This window comes from Pinus tabuliformis, chromosome 3_1 (assembly GCF_031772625.1).
Source record: "Pinus tabuliformis cultivar Carrire ecotype Pingquan chromosome 3_1, CPIR1, whole genome shotgun sequence".
NCBI classification, from domain to species: Eukaryota; Viridiplantae; Streptophyta; class Pinopsida; order Pinales; family Pinaceae; genus Pinus; species Pinus tabuliformis.
The window spans coordinates 117,665,257-117,692,014 of NC_142301.1; the positions used below are offsets into that span (position 1 = coordinate 117,665,257).

The following is a 26,758-nucleotide window of genomic DNA, read 5'->3' on the forward strand; positions in this document are numbered from 1 at the left end:
AGTAACTAAAAGCTGAAAGTATACACAAGCGGCAACTCTTAACATGAACTCCTCCAGCAGCTACTGAAGATTTGATGCTCAAAGACTTGGCCTTCTAAGTCACAACAAGCAATATGTTAGTTTTAATGTTTTACCATATCATCTGTATGTGCAGTATGTGCAAGAAAATAGAGAACAAGTCCCAACTCCCAATAGTCAATCATTTGTTCCACTTATAGCCATATTCTTTCACTGAATCATGAACATCTGAATATTTAACAAGTTTCCTCTTCAGTTCACTTCTTCATTTTCGTCAAGCTAACATGTACACTACCAATGACGAAAGTAGGAAAAATTGCAGGAAATGAGGTAACTCCTGTTGAGAAATCTATAGGGCACTAGTTAGGATGATTTCTCTTATACTTGATGACTGCTTGTGATATCGTTTTTTACTTTTTTTTCTTATTTTTTCTTACTCATTCTCTTCTCTTATTATTATGTTATTCTTATCATCAAACAGCTACCAAAACAAGAAGATCAGCAGTGCACAGGAACACAAGATATAAGCTGCAAACACAAGATATAAGCTGCAAGCCAGGGTCAAAACCTCTCAAGTTGAAAGGAAAACCCAAAAATCTCTTCTCTTCTTATAGATTCTTCAATTGACAAATTCCAAGACCTCTAGACCAACACCAATACCCTTCCATGACCAAGTCCAACCTTCTTGATGATGCGCTTCCTTTGTCCAAGTCAAACCCAGTTAAATCTCTTCCAGCAACACAACTTCGACCCCTAGCTACAGAATTCCGGCCTCTACTGCAGGTCAGCAATTTTCAGCCCCTCCAGCAACTGCTGCCTTTGCAGGTGTGAGCTGATTTAGGGCTTCCAAGGCTTCTCCTGACCTTCGCTTGAGTTTCTCCTTCTAGAGCTTGAGGATGACTTAATGAGCCTTCCTTTGACCTTCTTTTTGCACTTTCTTCAAATTCGATCTTGCATCAGCAAAATCCTAGCCTTCTTTCTTTCGCACGTGTGAAAAGAGAGAGAGAAATAACCCAAACACTTGTCTTTGTCCTTCTTCCTTCTTTACTAGCCTTCTTCTTCTTCTCCTTCACTTGAATGATGAAAAAATCAATGATGTCCTAAGGTCGTTGAGTTCCCTACTATATATAGGTCTCCAAGGTGGACGAAATGCCCTAGAATAGGCCTACTTGGTCTTGAAAGGTATCTTGGCACTTTAAAATACAAAATAATTATTTTTACAAGTTACAATGTGCCTGATGGGGTCTTCCTTATATGACAATGACTCTTTTGACTTCTTGGCCCTAGGACAAATCCTAAAAGCACTCAATGGGTGCTTGACCTCTAAAATAAAAGACTTTGAGCATGAAACCCATGCTTCAAAAATAACAATAATATTTTTCATCCATTTTACAATATACAAGAATCAAAAGTACATTTCATATTTATGAAGACCGAACCCAGTTACACATTTTTCAACATTCCCTCTTAACTAGGCAGGTATTCATAAATGGTACATAGAATTCTCAATCTAAAGAGATCTCATAAGCAGAGCCGGATTGGTAAGCCATCTATTTGCATCGAATCATCCAGCATTGTCACATAGCAAGGCCATGACTAACAGCTCTATCTCTCCACAAGATCGGAGTACAATGATGGTGAGACCAATGACTGATAGCCACCATCATCATTGTCTCTCAAGGCACATACCCCACCCAAGTGTTCACATGGTATGTCCTTCCAGGACAATTTCTATCTTGGAATGCAACATCCTCAAGGAATTTCCTCTAAGACCACCCTTATCTTGGATACCCTACCTCATCCTCAAAGGGAGTCGGATGTCAGATGCTTAACCAATCCTCCATTCTTTCTTCATGAAGTGAAGACAAGAATGATGTGCCCATCTCTCCCTCTCAACTAGGGAGGATATATCCACCAAACCACGTTTGTCTCTCAAGTAAACAAGCTTCTCGTTACGAAGAGACTTTGTCGAGATATCAGCTATCTGTTCATCAGTGAAGATATACCATAGCTACAACACTCCATATTGCACCAGCTTTTGAATGTATTGACACTTGTTATTTATGTGTTGTGTCTTTCCATGAAACACTAGGTCTTCAGACAACCTTATACAGTTGGTGTTGTCACAATGTATCACTATAGGGTCCATTGCTCCTTCAAACACAAAATGCAGAGCCAAAACCTCTCCTCTTGAGAGGAAAACCCACAAGAATTCTTCTCTTCTTATAGAATCTTCAACTGACGAATTCCAAGACCTATGACCCTTGACAAAAACTCCTCCAAGACCAAGTCAAACCTCTCCTTGATGTACTTGATTCCCAAGTCAAACTTTCCTTCTAACTGTTGCAACTTTCTCCTTTAACCAAAAATTTCATACCTGCAATTTCGGCCCTTATGACAGAAACCCTAGCTTCACGTGTGAGGGAAATATGTTAGGAGGTCGACTTGTTCCATGTAGGCCAACTTGGTCTTGGAGGGAGTCTTTTGAATTCTTTTGACATGATACAATATGCCCAATGGGGTCTTACATATATGACAATGACTCCATTGATTTCTTGACTCTATCACAAACCCTAGAAGCACTAAGTGGGTGCTTGACCTAAATAATTGACCTTCAGCATGAAACCCATGCTACAAAAATAATAATAATGTTTTCCTTTCTTTATACAATATACAAAAATCAGGGGTAAATTTCATATTTATGAAGATCGAACCTAGTTACACATTTCAACAGACCATTAACGAAAAGTAAACTTGACTTCACTACCTTTTTTCTTGATCTCCAACACCTAACAGAATTTGATGATTTTTCCACCTGGGTATCTTGTAACCTACCTTGATTTAACCTAGGTTATGCTTCAATTTTTCATATCATGCCTTTTGTTGCTACATCATCATTGTATCTATCACATCATCACGTCCCCTCTAGATCTCTAACACCCTGCCGAACTTGGAAAATTCTAGACCAGTTTTGCTCCTCTTTTCCTGTAGATCAATTTTAGTGTAATGCATGTTCAAAATTGTTCAACATTTCCCCTATTCTGCCACCTAGAAACTTGTAGTACGTGTTGACCAATTTTGACTAGTTGTAACTTTATAATGCCTTTACTATTTCGAAAATTTCAATGTGGCATATCACCCTCTCATCAAACTAAACAATATGAGTCCAAATTGACATTTTGACTTCAAAGACCACTTGCATTGGGAAACGTGAACTATCTGAGGAAACACGGAAAGTTGTCTATGTTATACTACCATGTATGAGAATTATCTAAGGAATATTGCACCAAAACCAAGGCCACATCTAGACCCCATAGACACATAACCATCAGGTAAGACATAGGTGCACCTTGATGTAGGTTGGACTAGCCCATACACTAGTTGATCACCCCTACAAAAAGAAGGTTTCTCTAAAACCATGAGTACTCAAGTAAGCCCATCCAAGGCCCTACAATCCTATCAGGGACGCAAGGAGCTAGAGATGAACCCAAAGGGACTAGCCACTGTCCAATCAAACAAGTCTAGAACACCTAATACAGGGTATCGCATGGTTGTTACAAGGCCATTGACTTGTACCTTAGGCTTACAACGATGATGAAATTTGTTGTCAAAAAATATATGCACCCCTAGTAACATGAAGGGCAGCAAAGATCATACATGATAGGTGGTTTGCAAGTCGCAACTCTAGATAAGCACATATAGGTAAGTCCTCTTTTTATTCAATCAGACGAGGCAACATACAGTTGACTTCATTTCCTAAAGGACAAGCACAACAAACTACAATATGGATTTCATTGATATTGGTCACTTACAACTACAAATTACAAAAATTATGAGATTCTCAACATCCCACTAGTCGATCCCATCCACTTGAGTCATCATTGTTAAACCCCAAATTTTCTTGTGCAATTGTAGAGTTAAAAGCCCACTAGCTTTCGTCAAGTCGGTAGTCAGAGACAACCTTCAAAGAGGTGAAAGACAAGTTTTTCAGAGATTTGAGTTCATTTCAAAAGCACAGGCATTTCAAAGGCATTTCCATCAAGTTGGGAGGAAACTGTTATCTTTAGCAATTTTCTTATTTTCTAGGAGCCCAATTTCATAGGTCCACAAGTCAAGGGTGATTACATATTTGGGATCATGTAGTTGGATTCTTCCTAGAAAATCAAATCTGATGAGCTTGATTTCCTTGGAATGGGAGATGATGTTATTTTTTTCCAGTGCCTATTTCAAGGACATTATATTTGGCAATGATTTACTATTCGTTCCTTCAGTTTTTGTATTTCATACCTTTTAGGGGTAAGGTTGCTATTTTTAGTATCTCTACCCTAGCAAGTGAGGGCATGATGCTCTTGATTCCAATCTCAATGTTATTCTCAAGGTTCTAATGTGACATGTAGCAACATCATTTCCACAAGGAAACCCTAGGAGCCTACTTGGTTAATTTTGGCAATTACCTAAAAATTTGTTGCATGTTTCAGTTCTATTTTTGAATGATGACTAGCTATTTATTGTTTAGTACAAGAGGCAACACCCCTATCATATATATATATATATATATATATATATATATATATATATATATATAAGATGATTGTTACAATGAGGGGGTCCATTATAAATATTAGGCAAAGTGCCCTTCCATATGAAGAGATGTGCGTTTTTGATAGGACACCTTTTCACATTTTAATCAATTATTACTTATTATTATGTTTGTTACACTAAAGCTCTCTGAAAAGAGAGAGAAACCATCCTCAAGTCTCGTGGTAAATTGGGCAATGAAAGATGAAGTGCTCTTTGTCTCAACCTCTCGAAGATGGCACACCTAGCAGATATTATTTGATCAATCAATCTGATGGTCAATTTCAAACCATAGTCTATAAGAGCCAACTCTTAATAGACCCAATGTGATTCAAAGAGCATGCATCTAATGACAAAGTGTGTAATGGGGTCAAACAATGAGTCCATCCCTCAAAACCATGATCTCAACATAGAAGGTCGTCTTCAAACATAACCCACCTCGAGAATTTATCCAAGTGACCTATACAAACTTCATATAGGTATCCTCTTGAATGATTGTGTTCATTCCTTTCTAGCAAGAATTGGTCAAGTGCATAAAGGAATATCTAAACAGAGGCATCCAATCCACTGTTATACCAACATATGCTATGAGATCCAAGACCCTAGCATATCAGCATAGACAACAAGTTGAAGAACTAGTTGATGCAATGGACTATGATGAACAATAGGCAAGTGTGGATACCAATCCCATCCTTTTGTTGTACCAGAGGAACCCCAAATGCGGTGCCCGAACGAGATGAGCCCAAACACTATCTCAGGAACAAATCGTTGAGCACTAAAATGATAAAATCTACGAGGATGATGCATTGAGGCATTATCTACTTGCATCCAATGATGCAGTGAAGGAGAATGATCTGTCCTCTCTTTGTTGATGACCAATAAAATTCTATTAAACCAACTCCCCAAAGCTTATTTCCATATGAAACAATGGGCTAGAAAAAAGTGTCCATGGATGACAACTTGGAAGATACATCACTAAACTGGTTCCAGAAAAACTGCTTCTCAAGAAGGGCCGAGGATCCATATCCATTGTTCACTCAGCACTGAAGTGCATGTTGCCAACTAAAGTGAAGACTTATGAACAAAAACCCCAAATAAGTATACATGCTGGCTATACCACAAGATTTGCCAAACTCGAACATTAAGGTTTGAAATTTCATGAATATTAATAAATCAATCAAATTCATTGACGTTTGGCAATGAGATTCTCAACTAACCATGCAGTCTGACTTTTGAGGAATAAAGGCCTTTTCTAGTTATTGGTTATTGAAATAAAAAAGGAAAGAAAATACCAATAATTTTACTGACCTACAACTTAGCTCAAATAAGACATAAAAGTGGGCCATCTAAAGCCAATAGAGACATATGGGAGAAGAAAGAAAATGCCAAGCCAATAAGATTTTTATTTTAGGAGAGAATCTTCTTCAGAGTTCTCCATGAGGAATGACTGCAACGGATGTTTTAACTTTCAACAAGCAGGAATGCAGCCAGTTCATGAAAATATTCATTTCAAGATTTCTACCTAGTTTTTGGAGACAATTTGTGGGATAGTAGTCAAAGAAGGCTCTCTGTGTACTGCACAGTCAAAATTATTGAAGGGAAACTGAAATCATCTCTAAAGAACTGTAAAAAGAAGCCCAAAGACCAATAAGGGAATCAATATTTTCCAAACTTTTTATTTACAACCAGCTTTAGGTATTGCTATGCATTTTGGTAGTCAAAGAATCACTACCACAAGTGCTCACTAAGAGATGGCTGGAAAGCAATACCTCGCCATTCACACGTACAAGTATATCCCCTGGCTCTAAATGCTTGTTGGCTGGACCTCCAGGAACCTGATTTACAACCAGCATATTGTAAAGACTGCCATAATTCTAAAGCGACTAGTTTAGAACATGATGCACTAACCAATTTTTATGATGTTTAACAATCATTGCAGAGCACCAAAATGAATTACTTACCACAGAATCCACGACAAGCATTCCTGTCTCATCAGTAGAAGAGGCCTGTCTCACAAGCTGTTAAGCCACAAACATGGAACCCCATTTCAAAAAAAATAAAAATCACAATGCTGCTTTGAAAAGTATTACGCATGCCTTCTCCATATTCAATTTGAACGTCATTAACCCTTTGCACAACATCTTAGGGAACTTAGGTCTCATGCAAATATACTGAAAAATAATCAGGTTAGTGTTCTGTCTTTGGTTTCAAATTTGAAACAGATTGACAAAAACATCAAAACCTACCCATTACAACAAATCAAATTGAACTTACTTGCTCAGTCTCACGCTGAAGCCCTAACCGACGTGTTTCATCAAATCCTTTGTGAAGAAGGGTCATCTAAACGAAACAACAAGACAAAATATCAGCAAAAATCAAATTCTAGCACTACAAATAAATACGGTTAATTGCTTTTCTGATAAATGGGACACAAAATGTCAATGAATCAAAAAGCCCCATATTCAAGAAATATGTTTACCGTGGTGAAAAGAAAATTGCTACAAGAACTATCACACTCTCACATAAGTTCATTATTTTTAAGCAAAGAGGATGACAAATAACGGAAGCTCTATGATTTTTACATGTCGACCTATTAAAGACAAAACAATGTAACAAACATTAATCGAAATCATGGTACTGGCAATGCAGAAAAGACTGAACCCAACAGAACTTTGTCACCCAAACTATTTTTTAGCTTGTTTTGTTATTTAATATTACAGCAAGATTACTCATATAGTAGCTTCTGTAATAAAGGATGATGATAAAACATCCCATAAGCTCCCCCTCAGAAGCCATTATAACTTATCAAGTGTAATGAATATAAATAATAAATATATGTATAGGCTCATACACAAATTGAATAATAACTAATACCAATAACCATATTAAATATGTGCAGGTTTCTAAAAGATCAGGAGATAACTCTTCATAGAGATAGCCCTTTATATTGTACTTCTACATGGGGACTCCAATCATTGTGACCATCCAACTATAATTCAACTATTTAGATATATATTTGCTGATGTATCTGTTTATTTGTAAGAACAAAAATTGTTCTTCTTACATACACATCTAAATTTCCATAAATATCTTAGAAATTGTTTTCTTGAATAATCCTTTCCTTCTGCTTCTTTCCTCTTTCCACTAAACCCAGTCATATCCTAGCTGCACATATCACAATAATATCGGAATTATCGTGATATTATTGCCAAAGCCCCAATTGCCAATATTATCACTGTAAATTATCAAGATAGTTGGCCAGTTGAAATTATCGTGCTAATTGAGCCAAAGGTAAATTATTGTGCTGCTGCTGGAAACAGCGATATAAAGTTCAGCTTCAAGGTTTTGAGGGTCATTTCCATTTTTTCTTTTGGCATGATTGAGCTATGAGGGTAGTGTGAGCCTGGTGACCATTTTTCACTAAGAAAACAAGGGAAAATCCATAGTTTTCTTTGCCTTCAGCTGAGCATTTTTGGATTGCAGATCCACTCCAGTGTACCATATCCATATTTGTAGGTATGTGAAAAAAAATGCCTTTTTTTTTCTCTGTTTTCCAAGATTAGTATAAATTTGAAGTCCACCTCTTCTTACTCTTTTTCAATGAGATATTTAATATTTATATGGCTACGATATTTAATTGCAGCATCCTTCGAGTTTTTTGTGGATTTGGATTTTGAATTTCCAAATTTGTTGTGTCGTAGGTCCAAATTTTAAAAATTTAATCAAAGCTCTACAAAATGGCAAAGCAATTGGACCAAATGTAGGAGTATGGGGAACCATGTGAAGGTGATAATAGAACAAAGCTGAGTTGCAAGCTATGTGGAATAGAATTTTGGTGCGGAATCACCCACTTGAAGTTGAAATACCACCTTGCCAAAATCCCCAAGGCATGAAGTGGATATTTTTCCTATAGCTACCCTACACATTGTCCTTATTGCAAAGAACTCAATTCTTGGTACTACTAGAAAGAGAAATTAGAGGGAGGAACTAAGAAATTGCATGGGAGCCACAATCTCCCCAATGGCAAGGGAAAACTAATCCTTGGCCACATCTTGGCATTATGATTATCGGATTATCATTATAGTATTTGCATGCCTCTGGATGATCATCACATGAGATACATTTACTTTTGTTGCAATGTGATTTTGTATTATCTTGTCAGAACTTATGATTAAGGACAATATCACATTTTAGTGTCTACTATCAATGATTGGTGTACCATTTCACATCCTATATATTTTATATTGTAGATTTATTTTCATATTTATGTGACAATGTGTCTATTTGATGTTGATGTTGCTTAAAAGAATACAAATTTGAAAACAAAAGATGAGTTTTTTACGTTTCCCAATAATTTCCAATATTTTCCCCAATATTCTCGATAATTCAATTTTTAGACCCCAGCAACAAATTGCCGATAACGATAATTGTAACAATGGTTTTGTTAGTGTTCCTTTTCTTGCTATCGCTAATGTGCATTATCTTTATCTAATTTCATATTACTAATAATTAAATTTATTCTAAGACCAATGTTCTATGCGCCTCCAATCTCGGATACCATTGGATTTCTGCATACAAACAAGAGACATGTTCTAACAGTGTAAGAGGTCCTGAGGGAGTGGCAGGCCTTGTACGAGATTCCCTTTGTAGTTGAGTTTCCATGGTCTCTCTGAACAAGCACGTTAGATTTTTGTGGGTCCAGCTACAACAAGATCACCATTGGCTTTGCGGCAATTACTTTGTAGTCTATTACTCCCCCCTGTCTCATCACCCTTTACGACTCATAGGGAGTTTGAGGGAGATCCATTCCTCGATCTCTACAAGGACATATGTCATTACTCTTCTCAGGGGGACGTGATTATTTTGGGCGATTTCAACACCCGAACTAAAAGTACACAGGGTTCCCTTCACAATTACCATGTGCCATCTATGGAGCACATTTTGCAGACAGTGTATGGAGCATAAATGTGTCCTCTGCCTAACGATTTTTCCGGACATAGCCAGGTTCTGGTAGCAGAACCTGACAGACTTAAAACCACATTCTGTACCAAGTGGGGTACGTTCACTTATCGAAGAATGCCATTTGGGCTGGTAAACGAAGGCGCAAATTTTCAGCGTGTTATAGACATCGCCTTCCATGGGTTCATCGAACAAAACATGGTGGTCTACCTTTATGATGTAACAGTTTTTTCCAGAAAACAATTAGACCACCTGTGCCATCTCAAGAAGATCTTTAAGCGATGTCGAAAGTACGGGATATCCTTGAATCCCAAGAAGAGAATCTTTGCAGTGTCTGAGGGGAACCTCCTTGGGCACATCATTGCTAAGAGTGGGATCAAGGTTGATCCGGACCGAGTTCATACTATCATGCAAATTCCTCACCCAGTGAACAAGAAAGCTATCCAGTCCTTCTTGGGGAAGAAGATCAACTTCCTCTGGAATTTCATCTCAAATTATGCGCAGATTGTTAAACCTCCTCAAGACATGGTCAAGTAGTACGCAGTCTACAGCTGGGGAAAGCAGGAAAAGGACGTGTTCGCCCGTATCAACCAGGCGATAACAAATGCACCTGCATTATACAGCCCAATTTTCAACAAAGATTTCTTGCTTTACACATTTGCTTCGGACAATTCACTCGCTGCAGTGCTCACTCAGATGGATGAGCTGAACAACGAACGTCCCATCTCCTTCATAAGCGCGAGTATTCAGGGACCCGAGCTCAACTATCCCGTCGTGGATAAACAAGCATATGCAATATACAAGGCGGTGAAACACTTCAGGCCCTACTTGCTGAAAAACCATTGCATAGTCTTTGTGTCGCACCCAACAGTCAGAGTGTTTCTTGTTCAACAAGAGTTGGGTGAAAGACGTGTGAACTGGATGATAGGACTACAAGAGTATGATCTTGATATCAAGCCAGTTCACACTGTCAAGGGTCACGGTCTCTGCAAACTTGCAACAAAAGTGGTACATGCACAAGAGGAAGAAGAAGAGCTTGTCGGTTGGGAGCAAGAAATCGATATGTATAATGTAGAGTGAGCACCACCCACTTCGCATGGCAACTCTTGGTATCGAAGAAGTGCGCTAATACCTTGAGCACGACACCATGGCCCCTCACTTTTCCATGCGGCAGAAGAGGGCTAGTTGGTGCACGGAGTGCTTTACAGAAAGCACAATGGAATTTTGCTCAGGTGCCTGGAGGCACAAGACTCAGAGAGAGTGTTACACGATCTGCATGACAGACCAGCCAAATGTCCCTTTGCGGGTAATACAACAGCGCATAAATTCATGAGAGTTGGTTTCTAGTGGTCCACATTGTTTAAAGATGCACACGCTTATGCCTACAAGTGCCCAGTCTGTCAGCAATGCGCCGGCAAAACTCGAAGGTCAGTAGCCCCATTGTAGCTTGTTGCAGTGGATGAACCATTCCAACAGTGGGGCTTAGACATCATTGGGAAGATTTTCCCACATTCATCAAAGCAGCATCGCTACATCCTGACCACTGCAGATTACTTCACACGGTGGACAGAAGCAGTTCCGCTCAAACAAGTGAATGACCGTGAAGTCATCAACTTCCCTCAGCAAAACATCATTTTGAGGTTTAGCGTTCTTGTATCACTTGTTTTTGACAATGCAAGTTACTTCTCTTTGTTGAAACTTTATGATTTTGCGTTGCAATATGGTATTGCGCTTAAACATTTAGCTAACTACTACCCGCAGGGAAATGGTCTTATCGAATCTACAAACAAAAACCTCATTCGCATCATAAAAAAGACCATTTACTCTTAACAGTGAAACTGACATTCTGTTCTGGTGAATGCACTTTGGGTCGAATGAGTTATACCCAAGCCCTCTCTGAACACACTTCCATACTTCCTTCTATACGAAAGAGAAGCCATCCTCCCACTACAACGCTTATGTCAAAGAGTCTTATGACACTACAACGCTTGGCCAGTCCTGTGTCCGTCTTCTCTGTACTTGTTTCTAACTTTTGGCCGATGAAGTTTTGACGGAAAATACGATCCGTCTGTAAGGGAAGCTTTGGTCGAACCATGAACCTGTATCCAAAATGGGAAACCCCATGCTTGTACTCAGTCTTCTGCTCAGGTGTTCAAGCTCATCCATCCAGTAGAAACGGAGAAGGGGAAAATCTAAGCAAGCAAACCTAAATCAGAGGTCTTACATGCTTCTCTAAAGGAACAACCTCTTCTGCTCTCAATAAGTTGGGATCCATCTTCCGCCCAAAAATAAATAAGTTCCTGTGCACAGTCATATTTCAAAAAATTACAAAGGCGAAAGAAGAGAGAGGCTTCCAGCGCAGAGAGGTGAAGCACGCAACTCCAACGGGGTATTGACCAGGCTCGCTGGCAGTGGAGCAATGCTTGTGTTCCTGCATGACTCCGTTGGGGTACTGTCTAGGCCTACTGGTAGCAGAGCAACACCAGAGATGGAAACTTATACTCGGAAAATCTTAAGCTCACGAGCCAAACTACCCTTCCCAATTTTGAAACACTGTGATCTAGCTGAAAAATTCGCTATGTTTAACTAAGTTGGTACAAGGTGAACCATGTCTGTAAATGGGCGAAGTGGGGAAGCCAAAGTAACCTGCCCAATGAATCAATACACCCTGAAATACCAAGGCCCTGTGCTGAAAATGAACCGAAACAAAGAAGTTGATCTTCAACCAGTGTGTCGCCAAGTGTTGTATCCGCTGCAACACCCTCCAAAATTTTGGCCTGCATCCAAATTTTGGAGCCTTCCTTGGTTTTTTCCCCTGATGGTTGCAAACACTCGGGCTCATTCCATGAGCTCTTGTCGAGTCTTTACACCCTTTTTGCTTGATCGACCACCAATCGTCTTTTGGCATGTTGATTGCTACATCATGATTGTGATCTTGTTCTCACTATTTTGAATGTTTGCCTTTGTGTGCATGAGTTGTTTTCGCTCTGTGAACATCAGTCGTACTCACACACAAAGTTGCAAGCACTGTCACGCAAGTTTCGTCACAGTTGTTCGAAGATCTATCTCAAGTGTCGCACTTGTCGCTCTTAACCTTTAAGACAGTCTCACTGAGCACATGTTTGTCTTGTTGGTTTGAGGTGTCTTGTCGTCGAGTCATGCTAAGTGTGTGATCACAATGTCATGTATGCACAAGTTCACTTGCTCTCACACTTAGCCATTTTTCCTGAAAATCTTTCGACCAGACAACCCTCCTTCAATCAGACCTCGACTCAGCTACACTGTGCAGTCTCAGCTCCTAAGTTACACTGAAACGGATACGGGTACGGGGTTTGAAATGGATACGGCAAATTTTCAAAAAATCTAGATACGATACAGCAGGAAACAACACATAATATATATATATATATATATATATATATATATATATATTAAAAATAAAAATTTCATATTTCAGAATCTAGATTATCATCTATGATCTATCATGATTCATCATCATCAATTCAACATATGCCATAAACATTCAACATTGTCATCATCATTAACGATTATTATAACATTCATGATTCAAGTTTCAAGTTTCAACATATCATCAAGTTTTTGTTTCAAATTTCAAACATCAAGTTATCAACATGACAAGTTACACGGACACCATCATTACCAAAATTAATAATGCATACTAATTACTACATAGTACAAAGTACAAAATGAACTATGACTGGCAATCTACTATCATTACTCATAATTCATATGGTTGTTCAAAAGTTTAAAAGTTAAAAGTTAAAACACCATCATAAATTACATTTACATATCATCAAATATGTCTTCATTCATGCCACTATAATGTTCCACTTCCACATCCTCTCTAGAAGTGGCACTGGGAACATTGCTGCCATGTCCACTTGAAGATCCACCTATTCGTGACTCCGAATCAAACAAATTCATATGAGACATGGCATTCAATGTCATATCCAAGTTAGGCAACTCTGGTTCCATGTCCCATAATTTGGCGAGCCCAAATTTGTATTCATCTCTCTTGTGTGACAGAAGGCGAAGGTTTGACTGAACATACACTAGTTCCTCAGCCTTCTTAGAGCCCAATCTGTTTCGCCTCACTGAATGGATGAAGTCGTATGTACTCTAGTTCCTTTCTGTTGAAGAGGAACTAGCAACCTGTGACAAGATCTTGACAGCCAATTTTTCGATATGTGGAAGTGCCCCACCATAGAAGTTCCACCACTCAATTGGACTTAATCTGGTCTTGTCCCGTACACACTAAATATCACAACCCCAACCCTCTGATCCCACAAAATGAGAAAACAGTGCACGAATCCGAAGCCCAATTTCAGGATCTACAAAAAGCTTTCTAAAAGCATTTTTAAATCCTTCTGCGACTTCTGGGTCTTTGTTTGGTGCGCTTCTTTCTGGATCACGTAGCAACTCTGCAGCATAATATTTTGGATTCACTACATAAGCTAAAAGGTGCAATGGGGTGGTCATATTGTTCCACCTTTTGGTCAATATATCTTTTACTTCTCTGTAAAAGAATTCATCCAGGTCATTCTCCTTGGCATTTATAACCAACCTTATCTTTTCTATCATGGAATCAATGCCCTCATACACCTCTCCCAGATTAGGCATATCTCTGTCAAACATACGGAGCAAATCCACAATTGGCTTAGTAAATGCCAAGAGGTACTCCACCCTATCCCACCATTCATCATCAACAACCAACCGTTTCATTGCTTGTGCTCTATCAGATTGGGATTGCCTCCATTGATTCCAAAGAGAACAGCATACCATTGATTGTAATGCATCTTTCACCGGCATGAGCATTGTTAAGACTATGATGTGAGAAGCAAATAGAGTCTCGGCAACCTGCAGGTGTCAAATTGTCAATGTTTCAAATTTCAACAAATTAAAAATCATAATTTGATTGAATAACCTATTATGATTCACGAATCATGACATTTGAGAATCCAATTTAGATATTTGAATTTAGAGTCAGAAATTAAAATTTATGAAATATTTAATAAACTTCAAATTTTGAAGTATAGGTACATTAAGGAGCTCCAACTTAGCAAATTCCCTATAGATGCTTTGGGACATGTGGTGGCGTGTGAAAAAGGCTTGAATTTCTTTTGCCTCTTCAAAAATAAGTCGAATCCACTCAATTTGCTTCCCCATCTTGCTCAACATGAGGTTCAATGAATGTACAGCACAAGGGGTCCAAAAGATGTGTTGATATTTGCCTTCAATTATTAGGCCTGCTGCTCTACACATTGTTGCATTGTCAGTTATTACCTAGACAACATTTTCAGGCCCCACTAATTCAATTGCTTCAATCAAGATGTTAGCAATGAATTGAGAATCTTTAATTTGCCCCTCACAATCCACTGCCTTCAAAAACATTGCCCCATGTGGGCTCTGCGCAATCACATTGATCGAAGGCCTATTTCTTTGATCTTTCCATCCATCATAAATGATGGACACCCCTGAAATGAGCCATGAATCACGAATGGCAGCTAATTTAGCCTCCAAATCTAACTTTTGAGCACTCAACAATCTTCTCGTATCCAGGGCTCTTGTACCCTCTTGGGGCTTCATTCACTGTTTTTACCATCTTTGCCCAATAAGGAGATCGCACAAGGTTAAAGGGAAGGCCATTTGCATAAATGCATTGGGCTACAGCTACATCTGCTATCTCTCGAGCATCATTATTAAAACTCTTCTCAAGCGGTCCCAAATTTGACTGCTTTGAACCAACAATTCCATAAGAATGAAGTGGAGGCTTTGATGAAGATGCTCCCAACCTTGTTGGGTGTTTTAAATGGGAAACAAAATTTGCCTCATTTGCTTTAGCATCTACCTCATCTTGTTCTCTCTGATATTTTGCAATTTTTAACTTGCTTAAACCATTTCCATCTACCCCATTCTCTTTAGGTGGGCCACTGCATATTCGAACCCCATTGCCTTTTAACGCAAGCAAATGTGCTTTAACTCGTGTGTATGATCCCTTATACTCCTTTTTACACTCACTGCAAACCCATGCCAATGATCCACCTCCTTGGATCTTCCCAACAGTAAATACATATTTCCAAAGTGGTGACTTTGGATCAACTTTAAGCCCAAGGGTTGATTCAATTTCCTGTGCCACTTCCTCTGCCTCATGAATGGTTGAACTTGAACTTGCCATGAATGATGATGATGATGCTGTAAATGAAACTGAAAAAGAAAATTGACAAATATCATTATATCATATATTTATTTCAAAAGTTCAAAAGTTAAAACTTAAAACAAGTTACAATTTAGATGGAGACAAAATAGCATCAATGAAGATCTCATGCAATGAGTAAAATTTTAAAAATAAAATTCTGTCATTATATGAATTATTAATGTGTCTTCTGATAGAGTATAGGGTTGAACTAAAGAGGTTGTTGAGGACTTTATAGAAATATCGAGTTCGGATCTATGTAAAAATTGGGGAAAATTTCTGAAAATTGTTGAAAATACCCAATTTCAGAGCAGGCTAAGGGGAATAATTCTGATTGCTCATATTTTGGAGAAGTACTTCAAAATTTTGTACCACTGAGAAGAAAGAGGGCAGTAGCCTTGATTTGATAAAACTAACAAAGTGCATACTTCATATTTAGTATTTATTGACATTTGAACGAAAATTAATTATTAATAATTATACAGACCTAGAATTGAAATTTGAAATGTATCTAACAGATTTATTAGTATGCACACTTCCTGAGGAGTCTGAGCTCAGATTTATTATATTATTGAAAAGGAGACATGGAAGATGGGAAAAACCTTACTTCCAAGAAGTTAGAGGCCCGGATATCAGCGTAGAAGAGACAAGAGTCTAATGGGCATAGAGAGAAAATGGAGCCAATATAAAGAGCTTGAAATTTGAGGTGCAAAGCTGCAAAGTTGATTATGAAACCCCAAAAGAAGCAAAATCAGCTAAACATTCAGCTAATACAGAATTTAAATTTTAAATCAGTAACAGAAGCAAATGAAGAATGGATCAAGTTCAACGTATGAGAAAGAGGGTGGAGTCCACTCAGAGAGTCAGAAGAGAAAACCATAAAAGATATAGTCACTCAGACGTGTGTTATCAGAACCCAAAGGCATCATTACTCACCAACATATTCAGCTCAGAAACCATATACTTTAAATAGAAAAAGAAAACAATGAGTTGAGAAAATGTGAATGGGTGGTTGAAGTTCAAATCATTGTCATAGTGAACGTGTTTTATAAACTCCTTGAGCATCAAATGTTAATCAACCAATCCTAAATTTTCATGCACAAGCACTTAGCAAACACTACATCCCTATATCGAGAGTCAATACTACATACCTTGCGGCTCTCAACTCAACTTTCGATTCTTCGACCAGACAGCTCTCAAGTTTCAACTCGGCTCTCAACTCTCCGCGGCCAAACTGAACAGTTCTAGAATCTGTGACCTGTCTCGACGGTGGCTTCCAAGTTCCACGATATTCTTCACGGTAACCGGGTTATGGCAACAGCAAGTAAAGTGTAGATTTAGTAATGTGTAGGTTTAGTAATGCGTGCAGCGTAGTTTGTAAGTTAGGTTTGCGTAGTAAAAAAAAATTAGTTAGCTGTTCCCGGCGAGCATACCTCAAAAACGTTTTTTTCAGGGAAAACGAATCATGATTTATCAATATATTTAAACTTTTTACAAATACATTTCATATTTTCATAAAATGTTTTCAATGTTTTAAAACGGCAAGTTTTTTCTACAAAAACGTCGTCTGGAAAAAACTTCTCATATCTAAAAAAAACGGCACAAAAACGTTTTTCCGACGTTTTTCTGGCATTTCGTTCCCGGATCCGGATCTGAAACGGGAAAACGCCATTTTGGGGTTTAGGGTAGCCGTTTCCGATAACTTAGCTCAGCTCTCAATGACCCTGATCTGCTGCCCAAAACTGCGCAGAGCTTGAGGTTGTCCTCTGGGACAACCTGCATTGCGCAATCCTGGAAGTGAGCAAGCTGAATGTCTCCCAGAACTGCACAGAGGTTGTCTCAAAGTCTGATCCAATCTGCGCTTCCCGTAAGATCACTCATCAAGCCTCCCTCTGGTCTACCAGAAACCTGAACTGCATTGTGACCCCGAGCTGCACTACTCTCCAAAAACTACGCAGACATGCCTAGTTGCCTGCCCTACACTGCCTGCAAAAACTGCATAGTCATGTGAGTCAGGCCTCTGCTGCCTGACACTGCACTGTTCCAAGAAATTGCGCAAATCTGACTAGCAAGCCCCCCTACTGGCTTGCTCTGCTCTGTCCCTGAAAATTGCGCAGTTTTGACTGGCATTCTTTGTGCTACCCCGCTCTGCACTCATCCCTGAAATTGCGCAGTTTTGACTGGAACACTTTGTGTTGCCCCGCTCAACACTCATCCTGGAAACTGCGCAGTTGTGTCAGGAAAGCCCATGCTGCTTGTCCGACATTGTCCATCAAAATTGCGACGTTGTGACCAGCGGCTCCCTGCAGTCCGATCCAGCCTTGCTCTCAAGAACTGCGCAGAAATGTCTGCCAGTGCCTCCCGCTACCCGCTTTGTCTTCCTCGTAGAAACTGCACAAATTCCCAACTAGACCCCCAAATGACCTACCCAGTCCTCTCCTAAAAACTGCACTGAATTGCCCAGGAGTTCCTCCCGTCACCCTGCCTTGTCTTCCTCCTAGGAACTGCGCAATTCTTCCTAGCTGGTTTCTACCTTGCAGTGGTGATTGTTGTCTCGGATTGCACAAATATGCCTCCCAGTGACATCAGCGCAGTTTTTCCGGACAGTGTTCTGGAGCCTCTCATCCCAACCTGAGTTGTGCTCTACGCAGTTTCATTGCCTTGTCCTCCCTCCTGGTCACCTGCACCTAAAACGGAAAACAATGCATCATGCTAGACTAGGAGGTTTTTGGATTTGATAGCGTCTCATCATGAGTGATTGCAAGACCAAGTACATTGATGAAACATGGTGCAACGACGAACAGAATGAAGAAGGAGCGCATGCTAGAAGATTCGCTCATAGTTGAACGAACGTACGAAGCACATCGAGCAGCAAGTGAAAGGGACACATACACGTGCACCATCAAGCAAAGACCAAAACCATCGAAGACCCCGCACACTTTTCCATGCAGAGGTGAAGACATGATACACCAAGAACACACCCATCACTCAACAACATAGCAGCTCGACATGGACACTACAGTGAACCAATACATGTCAGTAGTGTCATGTCGAGTTGTGTCTCAGCCACATCACTACTATGCGCCATACTTTTTGTAATCAAATGTAATGTAATGCGAAAGTCCAAGAGACGTGCATATGAAGTTGAAGAGTCACGTTAGTTGAAAAGTCACAGGAAGTCAAACAGTCACGAGGGAAGTCGAAGAGTCACAAGGGTTAGTTATCCCCCATAGCTATATATACCCCCTCATTGTATGAGCAAAGGACTTTTCACCTTGGCTCTTCCCACATAGCCTTGAGAGTCTATAGTCTGTTCTTTGAGGAGCGAGGAGTGGTTCCAATGTCCCACTATTGGGGCTAGTGATGTATGGTGTACAGATGTGTCTTGGAACTTTTGCTTAATTCAGAAGCCTGTCTCAAGCCAGCACGTTTTCACGCATGTTTTGTATCCATTTGTAAGACTATTCTTTAAACGTTTGTAATGTATGTTTGCTTAACCTGTACTAAGATAGTTGAACTACTTCGGTTATTTTAGTACTTACATTGTTGAAGATGTGTTGTATTGTTTATCACTGCCATCTCGTCCATGTGGACTACTCCATCAGACATTAGACAAGCCATCCTTGTGTTTTCTTGGTTATAACGACCGCCACCCCTGTGTGGACTACTTCATTGGACGGTGTACGTGTTTTCCCTTACACTTTGGTTTTAACGACTGTTGCATCCGCTGTGGACTATTCCGCTAGATGCTGGACAAACCCTTGTTATTTTTCGTGTGTGTCTCTCCCTGGGTGGTAATACTACCTCTCATCTAGACACTCACTTTTACCCTCTCCCTTATAGTAAGAGAACCCAGACACAAAGTTACATTATGCACTCACAAGGCATACTCACCTCACTTTCTTGAAGTTACAACCATAACATTCTCATGTGCTAAACAGCAAGAGCTAAGGCAAATCTCTAAGATAATGGCAATCGGGCCATCGTTGGGACTCGTACACCAAACAATCTGAGGTCTAGTTGGGACTTCATAATGAGGAGATCCCCAGAATGTTGGCGGGTCCAGCACCGTCAACAAATCTTCAACGCATCGAAGATATCCCTTACATACTCGCATTTTTATTTTCAGGGAGAAGAGATTGAGATCACCACATCTTACATTTACCTAGGAGTATAGTTCACAAGGCCTCGTTTTGGCTTGAGACAAGCCCTCTAGAACCAACTCAATAAAGGGTTTAGCTCCCTTGCCCTTATCGAGACACAGTGCATCTAGACTCAGTTCCAGGACATCCCATCCAAACTCCACCTCATGGATGCGATTATTTGACCTATGGTTCTTTATGGCTCTGAGGTCTAGGGGCCAAGATTGGAACAGACAAATTGGGCTCACATGGCGAGAGTCTAGACCTTGCCTCTCAAACGCATCATAAGATGCAAATGTATAATTCCACAGCTTATTATCCAGGTAGAGTTCAGCACCCATCCATTCCACCTCAAGCTCATCTTTTGCCTAGTCTCTTTCCTCCACAGAATTAGATCTATCCAGGACAGCGGCAGAGAAAGAGCATTACCCCTACCTAGCACTTTGCTACTGAGAGGCCCTCGTTTCAGACCAGACTATAAGTTGTGCATGTGGGTGGTTCTCAGAGGCATCCTGGAACCTACAATATATGGCCATTTTCCCATAACGCCTTCCCCCATTCAGATTCTCTCTTGATGCGTCGAGTCATCTTCGTTCGACTAAAATGGTGTTGAATCAGTCAAATATATATGCAAGGGTCACATGGATTTCACCGCCTATGGGCCTTGGTCCGAAGATGTCCTTTTGTTTGGAGCATTTCTTAAAGATGCAAGATGATCTCATCATCCGACCCCCTACTTGCACTGACATTGGATGCACTCTCTCAGGATACCCATAACGCAGCTTCGTGTCGGCTCACAATATCTTAAAGCTAAAACTAACCATCATATTCTGGGTCAGACAAAATTTGCCAAGTGTGTTGTCTTCTAGAGCCTGACACTAATTGGCACCTCATCTTTGAGTGCCCTATTTACTATGAGATCAGTAGTTGTTTCCACTGTCTTTACAGAGACTCCAAGGGCTCCCTCTCCAATTTTTTCCGAAACCAAGACCAAATATGCCTAGGTTTGTGGGCTTAGAATCCAAGGTTGGGGTTTTGTACCAAAAGGTGTGGGACCAAAACCAAGAGGGGTTTTCATGGTTTGACTTATGGAGAAGATAGAGGACCTTAAAAGGAACTAGGGGCCATGAAAATCATCAAAATCAGAGGTCTACAAAGGGAGTTATGAATTTATTTGTGTGTTGGGGGTTTGCTCAACAAAAGTTCAGGTCAGCTAGGGTTAATTTAGCCCTCTTGACAAGTTAGTTGTGGCCCCAAGAGATGCATATAAATAGATGAATGCGTGGACACTATTAGGAAAATCCGAAGTGCATCATTCATATTAATACATCAATCTGAGGCAACGGCAACTCAAAGAGACTAGGTCGAACGTGAAAGAAGGATTTGTTTGGATTTGTTTGTGTATTTTATAGGGCCAAGTAGGAGCAGAGGGTTGTCGCATGGGTCAAGGACAAATCTAGGTTGTCTTGGGTCATTTTAGGGTGGTAGACATCTCTGTTATAAGGTCGCGGGATTTTTGTTTAGTTGCAGGGAGATCGAGCCCTTGTAGGGCAAGATAAACAAGGTCATGACCACTGTATGGTGAAGCAGACTTCCCAGATTTGAGAAAGAAGGGAGGTCGCAGTTGTTAGAAGACTAGTTGGGCATATGAGAGGGCTAAACAAGAAATGTTAGTAGACCTAACCAATGAGCAGTCTCTATAGCAGTGTTTACCAACCCAACAAGAGTTGAAAGGTATGTTGTATTGATGTACTTAAGTTTGTTTCATGCTAGTGGATGAGCAATGGTAGTGTGGGAAAGATTGGTTGGCTACCTCAAGGTTGTTGGAGGGCAACAAGGCGGTTTCCAAAGTAGCCCTAGTCCTGTTGCCAAGAAGGGCATTGATCACTGTGAGGAAGGGTGAAGGTTTGGAGGTCAAGGATTTCATACTTTGAAGGACAAAAGCAAGCAACCAAGTGGACCTTGTGATCAGCCCAAGTTCATTGGTGGAGAAGGACTTCTAACAGTGATAGGTGGCAGCCCTCCTACCCTATGTTTATCTTCATTGGAGCAATGCAAGAAGACAATAGCGAGAAGAAGTCCCTAAATAATTAAGGGGCACAAACATCAGCGAAAATTAGCAAAAAAATCAACAAAAATTGGCAAACATTAAAAAATACAAAATATATTCGTTTTTTTGAAAACTAGCAAAAAACTGACAAAATCGGGAAAAAATCAAAAAATATAAAAAACATTGCTTAAAAAAAATTGTAATTTTTGGGGGCCAATCGCCAAAAATCGACAATGTTATCAACATTGATTAGAACAAATCAAAAGTTTAAAAGATGAGAATAAAGATAGTGAGAATAAAGTCAACAATCGAGAGAGTGAAGAAATTTCACGTTTAAAAAATCATAATCATAATCTACTTGAACAAATTAAGAAGCTTAAGAGTGACAAGTAGTTGTTAGAAAATAGAATAGAACTTAACTAGAAGGAAGCATCCAAGTCTTCAAGTGAAAAGGTCCAACTTGTGGAGTAGGGAACAAATGCAAACCTCGCTAATCTCATAGCTCACAAAGATGTCAATTTAATCAAAGTCAAAACTTAGAGGTTGTCACATAGATGATCGAAATTTATCTTATTTTTTAAAGCTTATTATTTAGTAAAAAGTTATGTTAATAATAAACATCCTGTCTTACTATATTAATACTAAGCATACGCTTCATGTAGAGACCTATAATCATACATATCCAAACCTCGTAGTAATAATAAATAACAATTTATTATTGAAAATTCATCATATCTTAAAGATTAATAGTTACACATGATCAAGACAAGCATCCACGGAAGGTATGTTCACGTCACATCCAATTTGAGAATGATTTGCAGGAAGTCGCATCGATGGTTGAGCAAACTGCTAGTAATCACATGTCTTTAATCATGAGTAATAGCCTATAGGACACCGTGTTGACAGCAAAAGGGTCACGGCTAATGGAAATTTTGCTTTTACGGTTGAGGAAGTGAATTTCTAGAAATATCATCACAATCACTCCTAAATTGATACTTGAATCTCTTTTACTATTTGTTAAATACGCTTTGCTAAAAACCTGTGGTGCCACTTTTTAAGATGGTACCAAGCTTCCCTTAAAGTTCAACAAATTTTAAATCGTTTTTTGAAATTCGCCAAAATTCAAATTCCATATTTCAAATACGATGAAACCGATGACTTAGATGATAAAAATTCATCTCCGGTATCGAGTAAGTGCAAGGTTCCACAAAACATCATTTTTTAGTTGAACAATTTTGCTCACCACTCAAGTTCAAATCGCCTTGTATCATCAAAGATGGCAAAGACATTACAAGACAGAGAAAGATATCAAACCTTTTTATCAATATGCTTTGAAAACAAAGCATTTCTTTTTCAAAGCACTTCTAACGGGGAAGACAAAGTTATGAACATAAATATATATAATAAATAATAATTCATAATTTATTATTAATGGGCATAAGAAAACACATGTCCCAACTAATGTTATGTAAAAAATATTTAATGTAATTAGACAAAAGTCATAGATCATGCCTTTTCCTGAAAAGGTACCCATGGAAATATATAAGCCAAGCGCCTCATTATAAACAACCATCATTCATTCATTAATAATATATATATGTGTGTGTGTGTGTGTGTGTGTGTGTGTTTTTGTCTAATATTGAGTTTATTTACTCCATCTCGTATCAAACTGAGTTTTGCATCCTCCACACTATGTTGTTGCTCGCTGCATCATTCCACTGACGCAATCACTAGTTTACCCGTTCACTGTATTTGTCTCATTTGTCATAATACAACCATTGTTGCAATTCCCTCACAGTTCGTTGTGCTCACTGTTACCCGTAGTCCAATGTTTTTCCTCGCCGTCAACAGTGTCTTCCTCTGTGGCGTTGCCTTCCATCGTTGTATGTCGTCTACAAGTGCTCCACATATCTGTTGCTTTCTCGACATTTGTTACCGTCGACATACCCTATTTTCCCCCTATCCTCTTCAACACTCTGTCCTGGACTCCCTGCCCCCCGTACCCGTCACCACCTTGCGCCGTCTACCCCTTCTCATTTCAGTTCGTGCCCAATTGACCACAACCGCCTTTTTCTTGTTGACTTCGCCGACAAATTCATGTCTGACCAATCCACGCGCTGTCTGTTATGGGTTACGACACCAAACCGACATTGTGTTTCATAGACTCTGTGTTCTATCCACCGTAATGCCAAACATCACTTTTTCTACGCATGACCCTTCACACTCGGTGTTTCGTTCTCACAATTATATATATTGATTAATTGTATAATTTTTAATTATATATTTTACTTAATATTTAATTAATAAAAAAATAAAAAATAAAAAATAAAAATATATATATATATATATATATATATATATATATATATTAAGGTCAAAAATAGTTTAGTTGGATAAATATACACCACCACATACCCAATCAATGTCTTCATCAATGTCGATGGTTGATTTTAACAAAAAATTGATAGATCTTGAGACTAAGGTCAATGGACATGTTGAAAAAATCGAGGAACTCCAGAATTCAATGAAGAGAATAGAGAATCAGCTTGAGTAGAATCATAACGAATTTAAAAAGGATCATGCAATCCTTTCAAATAAGGTGGATCGAAATCATAATGCAGCATCAATAGCTCATGATCAAGCAATGGCAATGTTGACCTGTATTTGTGACAAGTTGAAGATTACACCTGATCAAATACCCCAGAATAATGAAGCTACTCAACATCCAAATTCTTCGGATACATCAAACTCATCAGACTCACATGAGACCCCTGAGTCTCCAAAAGCATCTTCCATACCCAATCAACAAAATAGTAACATGAATTTTCAAAACATGCAGCTTGGGATACAATACTCAAATATGCAGTTCTCGAATCAATACCCTTTCTTCACTCCAACGGTGGCTACATATCAACTAAGAGCAAAACTAGAGCTCTCCAAATTTGACGGTAACAAGAAATGCAGTGTCGCATGGTTCAATAAAGCGGAAGAAAATTTCGAGATTAATGGTATTGACAATGGTGATGAAAAGACCAACCATGCATCCATGCAAATGGAAGGCGAAGCATATAATTGGTATATGTGGTGGAAGAAGACAACACTTGCTATCAGTTGGAAGAAATCCAAAAAATGCATTCTTTAAGAAGTACCAAGGTGTTAATGAAGAAGAGTTCTTCTCAGCACTCGCCAGACTGCAACAAAAAGGAGATGTGGATGAATACACTCGACAATGGGAAACTTTAGCTACACAAGCACCTGGATTATCAGAAACTCGTCTCACTCAATCATACATAACATGACTTAAGCCCCATCTCCAAGCTGAGCTTGAGCTTCATGACATCACTTCTATAGAAAAAAAAAAGACATAAAGCAAAAGTTCTTGAAAAGAAGCACGAAAAGATGCAGTGGCTAGAAGTTGAAAGAGTATATTCGAGACGAAGATTTTCCCAAACTACGAATAAGGATAATACAAAATATGTTCCACCACATTTTTGTGACGGAAAAAGAACTAATTTGGAAAATCAAAGAATGAAAGAAGGTAAGTGCAAACGTTGTGGCAAAAAATGGGACCCTAAACATAGATGTGCTAAGGGAAAAGAAACCAAGAACTTGTATACATGTGAAGCAACCAATGATTCAGACAGTGAAGAATCAGACGTAGAAGAAATTGAAGATTCTCCACAATTTTCTCCAGAACCAGATAACGAGAATATTCTGCAAGTGTCATTATCAACCATGACAGGTATATCTCAGCCCCAGACATTAAAGTTAAAAGGACATATCAAAAAGAGAAACGTAATGGTTCTAATCGATATTGGTAGCACCCACAACTTTTTGGACTCAACTATGGCGAAAAGGCTCAACATTTTTGCGTTTCCTATGCCCAACATGAAAGTTATGGTAGTTGATGGTAAGAAAATTGAAAAAGTAGGGAAATGCCATAAAGTCAAATTACAGATTCAAGACTATAATCTAGAATCTTTGTTCTACATTGTACCATTAGGAGGAGTGGATGTGGTCTTAGGTATCTAATGGCTACAAACCCTAGGCACTTACTCTGCCAACCATCAAAAGCAATTTACAAAATTTAAATGGGAAGGGCAAAACTACAAGTTATATGGGTTCTAGCCCCCTGAGAATCAAATTGTATCATCATCCCAGATGATGAAAATGATCCGGAAGGGAGCACCAGCTTATTTAGTGTAGTGTCATCAATTAGAGATGCTAACTTCAAATCTAGTTAACGAAGAGTCACTTGAAGTTCAAGAACTAATTCAAAAGCACGAAAAAGTGTTCCAAGACCAGATAACGAGAATACTCTGCAACTGTTATTATCAACCATGACAGGTATATCTCAGCCCCAGACATTAAAGTTAAAAGGACATATCAAAAAGAGCAATGTAATGGACATATCAAAAAGAGCAACGTAATGGTTCTAATCGATATTGGTAGCACCCACAACTTTTTGGACTCAACTATGGCGAAAAGGCTCAACATTCCTGCATTTCCTATGCCCAACATGAAAGTTATGGTAGTTGATGGTAAGAAAATTGAAAAAGTAGGGAAATGCCATAAAGTCAAATTACAGATTCAAGACTATAATCTAAAATCTTCATTCTACATTGTACCATTAGGAGGAGTGGATGTGATCCTAGGTATCTAATGCCTACAAACCCTAGGCACTTACTTTGCCAACCATCAAAAGAAATTTATGAAATTTAAATGGGAAGGGCAAAACTACAAGTTATATGGGTTCCAGCCCCCTGAGAATCAAATTGTATCATCATCCCAGATGAT

General features: G+C 39.0%; 1 protein-coding gene across 1 annotated transcript in view; it reads right to left on the reverse strand.

Moving 5' to 3' along the window:
• The window catches only part of DEG7 (DegP protease 7), a 375,281-nt gene that overhangs the window by 151,129 nt on the left and 197,394 nt on the right, over window positions 1-26,758 (reverse strand). Inside the window, exons 8-10 of the mRNA XM_089410870.1 lie at window positions 6,871-6,936; window positions 6,558-6,614; window positions 6,366-6,431 (exon numbers count right to left, since the gene is read on the reverse strand). Coding sequence (XP_089266996.1) covers window positions 6,366-6,431; window positions 6,558-6,614; window positions 6,871-6,936 — 189 coding nt within the window. The remainder of the gene's footprint in view (window positions 1-6,365; window positions 6,432-6,557; window positions 6,615-6,870; window positions 6,937-26,758) is intronic.